Source organism: Lissotriton helveticus, chromosome 1_1 (genome assembly GCF_964261635.1).
Source record: "Lissotriton helveticus chromosome 1_1, aLisHel1.1, whole genome shotgun sequence".
Classification (NCBI taxonomy): domain Eukaryota; kingdom Metazoa; phylum Chordata; class Amphibia; order Caudata; family Salamandridae; genus Lissotriton; species Lissotriton helveticus.
In genome coordinates, this window is record NC_136057.1 from 83397419 (window position 1) to 83408561 (window position 11143).

The window sequence follows — 11143 nt, forward strand, 5'->3', positions numbered from 1 at the left end:
CAGGCTAAGCATTCTTAAATTAAGAAATGAATGAAAAATAAGCCAGGAATAGAGAGAAACAGAAAAAGAAATAAGAAAGAGGACAAAAAAAAGTAAAATCTATCTATATAAATAAAAATGTAACTGTTCGTTGTTCAAAATCTCAAATCTCCGAAAGTACTCCACCGATTGCTTTGAAATTTTGACACACCGTTGGATTCGAAAACGGGCGTGTTTTTATATACACAACGTTGGATTCAAATACGTGCGTGTCGAATACATGCGTGTTTTTAATCGAAACCCCGAACAGACCCTATCGATTTGGTTGATGCGCAACAACTACAAGGGACCCATAGAGACAATAGTCTACATATATTAGGATGGACAGTTGGTGTCAGGATGGCAGACCGTGAAGTGGGTGGAGGAAGGGGGGAGGAGTTGGTTCAGTTTGTAACATGTTATATATTAAGGATGCGTCCAAAAGCTACCATCTATACTGATTGTTTCTGTTATATTAACTGATGTGATGTGATTTAAACATGTATCAAATTGATATCGATAAAAACTGGATAACAAGCAGCAAAAAAACATGAGTACTTGCTATGATACATGTACTACAAACTGTGGTTTTCGATACAGTTTGTTTAAAAACATTTTAAAGAAAAGCTCAGGGCCAATCTTTAGAATTGTGCGGTTTAGATCTAGACACGGATTGCTTCTCACAGGGACAATTATATGTTGCGTGTTCTGGAGTCGGCAAACCAGACAATCTCTACATCTGCACAGACAATGGAACAACAAAAAATATTGTATACCCACAAGCATATTAGAAACGTGCGTTTACTCTTTTCTTTCTTTTCTATTTAACCAGACTGAGCCACAGCAACGCGTGGCCGGGTACAGCTAGTAAAGATAATAAAAACAAGGGAAATAGAAAGTACTAATGAAAGAAATGAGGCTCTCATATATTATATTCAGTGGTGCATGTAATACGGCGGCCAGGATATCCGTCACGTTTGTGTCTAACTAACCCTGCCAGCGAACTCTAAATCAGGCTCTTGACACTTTGCAATATTGCTGCTGTTAACTGTGCACCATTACTTCCGCAGAAGTCACGGGCAAGAGACACCTGGCCGCCTGTAACATACTTTTTATATTTATAAGGGTGTGACAACACCGCATAAACAACAAGTGCAGATTAAACCGCAGGGTTCAAATAAACCCACACACACACCGTAAGATTACGCTGTACTAAACACACAAGCCTCAATAACAGGTAACTAATACAAAAGACTGATGGACATAATGAAGCGGACCTAGAGATACATGCATAGCACAGAAAAGATAAAGGTCTTGATTTAGAGTTTGGTGAGCAGGGTACTCCTTCACAAGCGTGGTGGAGTATCCTGTCCAACAAACGGATGGTCTGCCTGACCTAATGCAAGTCAGCTGGATTGTCATGTGTCCAGCCTTACTTGAGTGGCATGGATGTAAATACATTGGACGGCCCTTCCTCTCTAGATCAGGCTGTCTGAAGTATTTTTCTCTTATTCAGGACCACCAGGGAATACCTGGCAGTCGTGATGAGAATTTGTTTTTAAATGAATCCCACTTCCTGGGAGAAAATTAATCAGGGAGAAAGTTCCAAGAGTGTGAGGGTGATTAGTTGTTGGTTTTTAAAAATCAACTCCAGATTTGGAACACAAGTTGGTGAATGGCCGCCTGGAAACATCCCCAAGGGATCCAGAGAATTGTAGATCAACTTCCTATAGATGGTCGAGATTGCTTTTTCGGTTGGGGATTAGTTAGCAGCTGGTACTCCAGTGGGAATGCATCAGGCAACTTCCCCCCTTCCCGGATGTGACCTTGCAGAGCGTGACCCACCTGCAAATGTCAGAACCGTCTTTGGTCACCTAATATACCTTTGTTGTAGGATTGTGAAGGACACAAGTGCCTGTCTCCTCCACACATCGCCCGGCCATTCTAAGCTAATCAATCCCCATTTTGTAAAGCCCTGCAATCCTCCCACTACACTTAAGAGATCACCATCATACAGTGGAGTAATTTCTGTCAGCTTACCTTCTCAGCCTAAACACTTGGTAGCCTCTCTTCACACCCTTACCACTGTTTGGGTATGAGTAGATAGGGTGCACTCATACTTTCTTCGATACAGCACGGCGTGGGGTAACCTCTCTTGCCCATGGCCAATCTATCTACCCGGTAAGCAGGATCCTCACAGTCTGCAAAAACCCAGTTGTTGACTGCCACCAGCTGCGTGGCCCAATAATACTTGCGAATGCTCCGGACCGCCAGTCCACCTTAAACTCCCCTCTGCATCTTACTCAGTGCGAAGTGCCACCATCCCACAACAGGAGCCAAAGTTCTCAGTCTACCTTTTAAAAGAAAATGTCTGGTGGGATCTTAAAGGACGTTTTTTGCACGATGTACAGGAAACCCTGGAGGGTCATCACTTTAAATAGGGCCACAAGTGTGGGGCATCCCAGCGAAGCCGGTCTAATTTCGGGAGTATGTTCCTGCCTGTGGCTCTCTTGTAATGAACACGCCCAAATATTTAAAGCCATGTAGTGCCACCCGAACTGTGCACCTAGAGTCCAGCCGCAGGGTCCCTGCCACCAGCAGGAATATTAAGGACGTCTTCCAATTGATCTTATATCCTTAATAATCTCCAAATATGTGAAAGATTTGTAGGATTTGTTCACTCGAGAAGGCTGATTACGTATCCTACACCAAAACATCAGTGTAGAGGGAGATTCTCTCATCCCACTCTTGATCAACTGGAATACCCCATATGAGAGGTCCTGGCGAACCCATGCATGTGTGAAGAGCATAGGAGACAAGAAACATCCCTGTCGGACGGCAAAGACTCGGAGACTGTGTTATTGACGTGCATGCACTCTAGAGGGGCCGCATTCAAGAGCTTGACAGCAGTGCCACTGGTTCAGCAAAGGAATCCCCTGTTACGTGTAGTACTCCATTAAGGTATCAGAGATTTAAGCGCGTTCCCTGGTGTGGCATAAAGCTACTGTCCGCAGGCAGATCGCCGGGGCCTATTGAAGGACCTTAGTCTCAAAATTAAGCAGGGAGATGAGTCGATAAGACCCACACTCAGTTGCTGGTTCGTCCTTTTTGGGATGACCGCCACCTCAGACGTTCTTTGGTCCTCCGGGAGGCACCCTTATTTTCAGGCAGTCTGAAACATACTCTGGAGGTACTCCCTGATTTTATCCATCATGCTTTTATATAATTCTAACGGGAGCTCATCAGGTCCCGTCGCTTGCCCTGTTTGCAAGGTTCCTATTGTCTAATTTATTTAGTCTACTGTCAGGCCTTGGTCTAGTGCGTCTAGGTCCTTATTTGTTAGCATTGGCCGGATCAGGTCTTTCAGGAAGTCTCTCCCAGTATTTCCGTCCCCTTGTTGTCAGTGTCCTCAAGGATCCAGTTTCGTCCTTTGTCTTGTCTCTCTAACCATGTAAGCAACTCATTGGCTTTATCACCGACATCATAGAGACAATGCTGGGTAGCCAGCGCATGAGTGCACGCTATTTTCCATTAGTGCTCTTAATGTGTGCTGCTTCAGTTCATGGTGTAATGGGAGAGAAACTGATTCCCCACTTGCCAAGCGAACCTCCAGGAAAGCACATTCCTTGTCCTGAGCCTCGCACTTCAATTTACGTTCCTTCGACATTCTCCCAATCAAGGCTTGTGTCTGGCCTCGAATCACTGCCTTGAATTCACCCTATAGCACTCAAGCTGATTCAACAGGCCTCCCATTCTCCTTAAAATAGAATTCTGCTCTATCTCTCATACAAGCTTTGAACGTCTTGTCTTTTAAATATCACGGATCAACCCCTGGGGGTAGGATGAAGTCCACAACCGGACCATCGAGTTGCACCTCCACCAGCGAATGGTCTGAGATTCCCCCTGCTGTGTGCATAGCAGCTCTAAAATCAACTTTATGGACAGTCTGCATGAAAGGATGGTGCAGGCATGCCAGACTACCATGTGCTGCAGACAGGTGCGTCCGGTTCTGATACCCTCTTCCCCTCTAGGGGCATTTAGGAGTATCATGAATATAGTATAGGTGCAGTTCTGTCACTCCAGTCACCCCAATGCGTGTATGCTCTGTCGTAAGCGTCTTATCCTTCCACAGGATGAGTCAGCCTTGTCTGGGTCTCTTTCCTGTTTCCCGGCACTTGAATGGCACGCCCGAACACTCGAGAGAGCAGTGACCCACCAGCAGGCTTTTGTGGAGCGCTTTTGTCCTGGGTAGGGCTGCATTCAGTAGGGCACCCACTCTGTCTTTTCTTTGCAGTTGCCTGAAGATCAGCAGTCCTAAGGTAGCAGTCACACCTGGCCTGTCGGGAAGTGTAGCCCCTCTGGAGGCCCGACCGTCAGCAATTGACCCCACACTGTGGCCGGCTGGACCACAGGCGTAAGCTCAGACAGGGTGTTTGACACTGGAGTAGTTGTAGTCCCTCATGGGCCTCTGACACAGAGTAGTCAGAAATTCAGCAGCTAAAAGCCCAACACAGGCTCCCCAGGAAGCCAGTAGATTCGGACCCTGTTGTGTTAGGAATTTGGCAAATGCAACCTTGAACGGGCTGTTGGCAGCACACAATCGTCCAACTGGGCCTCAACAATCTCGTTGTTGTAGAGTTTTATTTTCTGCCTTGAACTGTTGGGAGAGTCTGGGTGGGGGAGGGGGGTGCCTCAGACTAGCTGGTCTTGCTGGATGGCTTTCCGGCTCGCCCTACAGATAAGGAGGATGTGTCGGACCTTGCTTCTTCCAGGACAGCCTTGTCCTCCTGCTGGATAGTCAAACTCCCTTCCCTTTCTTACCAGACAGGCAGGCTTCTAGGCAGACTTCTAGGCTCTTCAGGACAGGTACACAGCTTCTCCATTAAGTAATTCAGCCTGTAGGTGATGTCTTTTCAACTTAGATAGACTGTCAGGCTGACACCATCCCTGGTGGCACAGCAGGCATCTGAGTACTTTGTAGAGCACTTTATTCCTTGGTAACAGAGGACTTTGAACTAGGGTATAATAGATGGTCCCACTTTTATACACAACTGGCAGGCAGGAGATGCTGTTTACTCTGTTGCACTCTCACATTGCTTTTATGCTACGCACACCAACACCCTAAACACGCACTTCATGTTAGTGCAAAGTCTGGGCACAGGTATAGAAATGGAGCATTACATGGGTGTGTCAGGAGGACGCCACTCCACTGACCATGGTGAAAAGAGGGTGCATTGCCACCACCGCTCTAGCTGTTAAACCCATGACAGTCCTCTGCCTTAAATAAGGGCACACTTGGTGTGACCCTCCAGGTCACAGGACCTGTCCAAGACCTCTCATAGTCCCTTGTTAGAAGTTGCATAGTACTGGGGTGGCAGAAAAATCTCATGTATTTGTTTTTTTTAAACTTTGTGATATATTTACCCCAGTAACGTGCAGTCACAAGTTTGACGCCATGGACTAGGGAGTTGCCACGAGGAACAGATTCTTCTGCTTGCTTGTCAATCCACCTGCCATTCACTATTTCATAGTGTGTTTCTGCTTTTATTTACCACTAGTTTTAAGCAGGTGGTAGATAAATGCATGTGGTTGGTTGGGGGGCGATGGGTGAAGCAGGGGAGGGAAGGGTAAAGAAATGTCTGACAAAGGGAAGAATTGTATGTTTGCCCCAGTTTGTAAAAAAACAGCATAAGTCTTGGCTGCTTCTGCTGCACCCAGAGTCTTGTGCGTCTTTTCAGTCTAATTTTCCTGTCTGGAAAAAAATGGTGTCCTGTTTTTCTGCACCCGGTACATCCAGGTGCAGAAAAACCTAACAACTGATAATCAGGTCAAATAAAATGAGCACATGATATTACTCCTTAACTTAATTGCCCTTGATTCATACTCTGGCCCATAGTTGAAGGATAGGTCTAGGCATAGTCCTCGCAGCACACAATAGATTTGCTTGAGGCAGAGGCCAAAACTCAAAAGTCAGGATACCAGATACAAGTAGGTGGTAACTCAGGGCAGGGGAAACGCCTGTTGTCCATGGAGGGGAAATTCCTGTCCCAGAAATCTACATTAAAAATTAATTAATAGTATCCTTTTTTAAATATCTGTTTGGTGCCAGTGAATATGACTTTAATTTCTGCCTTTGGGATTCTATATTACAAGTCCATAGGGTGCATGTATCCATTGTGAGCTTAATAAAATGTCGAAAATTCTATAAATCCTCACTCCTACATCCAAGTACTCTCAGGCTACAATTCTACACTCTGCTCTGTCTGAAAAACAGCTCAACATTTTCAAAATACTGCAACTCTGCATTGATTTGGCTTGTAAATTATATTTTTGGAAATTTTCATGTATTAACTATTTATTTTTAATACTATAGGTGATTGAAATTACTGACGAAGAAAGCGAGATTTAGCACTAAGCAACTGAATGTCAGTGCCATAAGAAGGATTATTTTGAAAAACTGAAGGACATCCAGCATTCTACGTTTAAACAATTTCCAAAATCTAGGTGTGGCGAGGATGTGGGAGCTGAGGAAAGTACACTACTGTAAGTGAAGTCTCTAATTTAGCATTTCATTAACCCAGAGCAAAGCCATATCTGTGCACAGAATAACCTTCATCTAAAGCACCATGTAATTCCAGAGAGGAAGCACACACTGCATAAAAGAAAGTTATAACAAAAGGTTTCTTCTGCAGACCATCAAAGAAAAGACGCTGAGAGAAGACTTCGGAAGCTGACACGTTAACAACCAAAAGATTGGAAAATCACCTTTGTTCAACAACCGTTTTTAACCAGTTACACAAGTTTGAGACTATCTGCCTGTGGGTAGAAAACCACGACCCAGTCTGCTTACTCTTGCGAAAACCTTAAAAATTCACCACTTTATTGTGTTCATAACCATCTCAGATTGTTTCCTTTTTATTGTATACTGTTCTGTAATTCTATGTAAATCGCCTCACCATTATCTGCTGTGCGTGAGTGATATGTAAAACTGTTAAATATAAAAATGGAATAAATGAGCACAGTTGCGCTATAGGTAATGTAAATAAATCCTCGTCTTCAGAACTACAAACCTTAACCTTACACCAAACAAAGAAAGGGTAAAAGGAACTGATGTTCTGCGACTGGTGATCCACAATAGTACTGTGCACGCTCTAATGCCCTCAGTTACTGCCATTACGTCAGTGCAAAAAGGTACTTATCAGTTTAATTATTAAATATAAGACTAACACCTTATCACTGCATTGCTAAGAACCTATACAAATAGATTTGAGAAAATCTTCATTCACAAAATAAGTTGCTGCCGGATAGGCTATAACCTGAAGACTATTATCTGCTAATAACATTTTGACAGGTGTTACAGGGCTGCTTCCAGACATATTTTGCTCAATTCAAGTGTTAAGAAGATTACACACAATTTCTTTTAGAGATAAATGCTGAACATTATCTAAACAAGCCCAACTCTAAAATCGGGTTCATTCTTACTGTGGCATATAAGCAAGAGAAAACTAAATGTAGAGATACTATCTCTAGGAATACACCTTATAAAAACACGGACTTTGAGAACAAATTCAGTGTTCAAACCCGCCTCAATCAAGGCAAAATAACCGAAGTTGGGGAAAAAAGTTACCTGTGCCAAAAAAGATACAGCCATAAATCTCATCTCACAGAATTTGACAGAATGCACACTGGGGGAAACCACTCTCAGTGCAATGTATGCCAAAAAAGTTTCAGGCGTAAATCTTATCTCACTGAGCATATGAGAATCCACACTGGGGAAAACAACTCTCCATGCAAAGTATGCCAAAAAAGTTTCAGGCGTAAATCTTATCTCACTGAACATATGAGAATCCACACTGGGGAAAAACCTTATCAGTGCTCTGAATGCCAGAAAAGGTTTAGTATCAAAGCGAGTCTAGATCTACATGCATTAACCCACTCTGTGGAAAAACCATACCAGTGTGCTGAATGCCAAAAAAGTTTCGTCCGTAAATCTTATTTCACTGAACATATGAGAATCCACTCTGGGGAAAACCCTTATCAGTGCTCTGAATGCCAGAAAACGTTTTGCAACAAACTGAGCCTATCTCGCCATGCATTAACCCACTCTGTGGAAAAACCTTATCAGTGCGCTGAATGCCAGAAATGTTTCAGTGACAAAAGAGGACTTACTATACATACAAGGACCCACACTAGGGAAAAACCTTACCAGTGCTCTGAATGCCAGAAATGTTTCATTGACAAAAACAGGCTCGCTCGGCATATAACAACCCACACTGGGTATAAACCTTATCAGTGCTCTGAATGCCAGAAATGTTTTAGTTACAAAATCAGACTCACTGAACATATAAGAATCCACACAGGGGAAAACCCTTATCAGTGCTCTGAATGCCCAAAACATTTCAAACTTAAATCACTTCTTACTGCACATTTGAGATTCCACACTGGGGAAAAACCTTATCAGTGCTCTGAATGCCAGGAAAGGTTTTGTGACAAACAAAGTCTTTCTCGACATGCAATAACCCATTCTGTGGAACAACCTTATCATTGCTCTGAATGCCAGAAATGTTTCAGAGACAAACTCAGTCTCACTCGGCATATAAGAACCCACACTGGGGAACAACCTTATCAGTGCTCTGAATGCCAGAAATGTTTCAGTATAAAAAGTAGTCTCATACGGCACATAAGAATCCACACTGGGGAAAAACGTTATCAGTGCTCTGAATGCCACAAATGTTACAGTGAAAAAAACGGTCTCAATCGGCATAGAAGAACCCACACTGGGGAAAAACCTTATCAGTGCTCTGAATGCCAGAAATGTTTCAGTGAAAAACGCTTTCTCACGGTGCATATAAAAACCCACACTGGGGAAAAACCTTTTCAGTGCTCTGAATGCCAGAAAAATTTCCGAGACAGAAGACGTCTTTCTCAACATACAATAACCCACACAGGGGAACAACCTTATCAGTGCTCTGAATGTCAGAAATGTTTCACAAACAAATTCAGTCTCAATCAGCATATAAGAACCCACACTGGGGAAAAACCGTATCAGTGCTCTGAATGCCCAAAAGATTTCAGACTTAAATCACTTCTAACTGCACATGTGAGATTCCACACTGGGGAAAAACCTTATCAGTGCTCTGAATGCCAGAAATGTTTCAGTGACAAAATGAGACTCACTAAACATACAAGGACCCACTCTTGGGTAAAACGTTATCGGTGCACTGAATGCGACAAATGTTTCAGTGAAAAAAGCAGTCTCACTCAGCATATAAGAACCCACACTGGGGAAAAACCTTATCAGTGCTCTGAATGCCACAAATGTTTCAGTCAAAAATGCAGTCTCACTCAGCATATAAGAATCCACACTGGGGAAAAACCTTATCAGTGCTCCAAATGCCAAAAATGTTTCAGCCAAAAATCTCATCTCACTGAGCATGTGAGAATCCACACTGGTGAATAAAATTATCAGTGCTCTAAATGTCAGAAAAGATTCAGAGGTAGAGATGGTTACAAGCGCCATAAAAAAACACACCAACAAAATAATTCAGTACTCCGAATGCCAGAAAAGCATCAATTTTAAACTCAATCTCACTCTACATGAGCAGACGCACACAGGGGAAAAACATTACCAATTTCTGTGAATGCCAGAAATTCCTATTTGATAGGCACAGCCTCACTAACTATAGGCGACTCCATACTGATGAAACACCTTATGAGTGCTCTGAATGCCAGAAAAGCTGCAGAGAAAAACGCTATTTCACCATGAGAAACTCCACACTGGAGAAAATCCTTATGCCATAAAAGGTTGAATCTGAAAGACAGTGTTATGCTTCATGAGAGATCCCACTCTGGGGAAACACCTTATGAGTGCTCGAAATGCAAGCAAAGTTTTGGTTACAAATTACTTCTCACTTGACATGAGCGAACTCACACTGGGGAAAAAAGCCTTATGTGTGTTCTGAATGTCAGATAAGGTTTAGTCTTGAATACAATGTCATTTCACATGAGATAATTCACACTGGACTAAAGCCTTATACAGGAGGGGAAAGCCAGAAACGTTATACTCAGAAAGGAGATCTCACTAAACATGAGAAATGCATCCACACCAGGTGAAAAGTAAGGCCTATCTTGAGTTGCAGAAAAGCTTCTAACAACCTGACTTTACATGAGAGAGCACATATTGTAGTTGCAATAGAATTCATCAAGAAACTCTTGCAGGATAACTTAGGCTACCCGCATGCAACCTCCAAAGAAATTTCAGGCCTGGAAATATTTTTAATTGCAACAGAATCCACAATTTGAGTATCTGAAAGTTACAAAACTCTCAAGGTCTTTACTTTACACAGAGAAGTGTTAGTGCTTGCAAAAATCAACTAATTGCCCAAAAAAATCACAATAATAATATCTTAAATTTTACTCCACCCAAAAGGTTTCTACTCACCCTTGTTTCTTAACATATGACTGATATCTATTTTTTCATGATACGATTAAGCCTTTGCGAACTCCGCAAAGTGACAAAAATACTCTGGTGGTCTACGTGGAGTTCCGCAAGCAGCGGAGTGCGTAAGGGTCATATCGTTGGTGGTGATTTCATCCCATGTCGGAGGATCCTTTGGCCCTTCTCTTCCAGGAAGTTATGGATCTCTTTGCCAAGGGAGGTATCAAACGCGTCCCTGTGCCAGAAGTAGGTCGGGGTTGCTACTCCCACTTCTTCTTGGTACCCAAGAAGGACAAAGGCCTGCAACCTATTTTAGTCCTCAGGGACATCAACCGCTTCCTCCGAAAGGAGAAGTTCAAGATGTTAACCTTGGCTCAGGTCTTGTCTGCCTTCGACCCTGGAGATTTGATGGTAGTGTTGGACTTGCAGGACACTTACTTTCACATCCCCGTCTTGCCTGCCCACCGGCATTACCTACGGTTCACGGTAGGCTACACGCATCTTCAGTTTACCACGCTCCCCTTTGGCCCTACCAGCCCCCCCCAGGTGTTCACGAAAGTGATGGCGGTGGTCGCAGCTCATCTGCCCAGATCAGGGGTTCCAGTCTTCCCCTATCTCGAAGACTGGCTGTTGAAGGCGAGCTCTCCCAGGCTGTCGTCTCCCACCTCCAGACTACAACGGACTTCC

The 11143-nt window shown here is 43.5% G+C and overlaps 1 protein-coding gene across 1 annotated transcript in view; it reads left to right on the top strand.

Annotated features, from left to right (window-relative positions):
• The window catches only part of LOC144767775 (uncharacterized), a 39380-nt gene extending 29602 nt beyond the window's left edge, over nt 1–9778 (top strand). Inside the window, exons 3-4 of the mRNA XM_078651158.1 lie at nt 6392–6561; nt 6657–9778. Coding sequence (XP_078507284.1) covers nt 7697–9478 — 1782 coding nt within the window. The 5' untranslated portion in view covers nt 6392–6561; nt 6657–7696 and the 3' untranslated portion in view covers nt 9479–9778. The remainder of the gene's footprint in view (nt 1–6391; nt 6562–6656) is intronic.
• The last annotated feature ends 1365 nt before the right edge of the window (nt 9779–11143 follow it).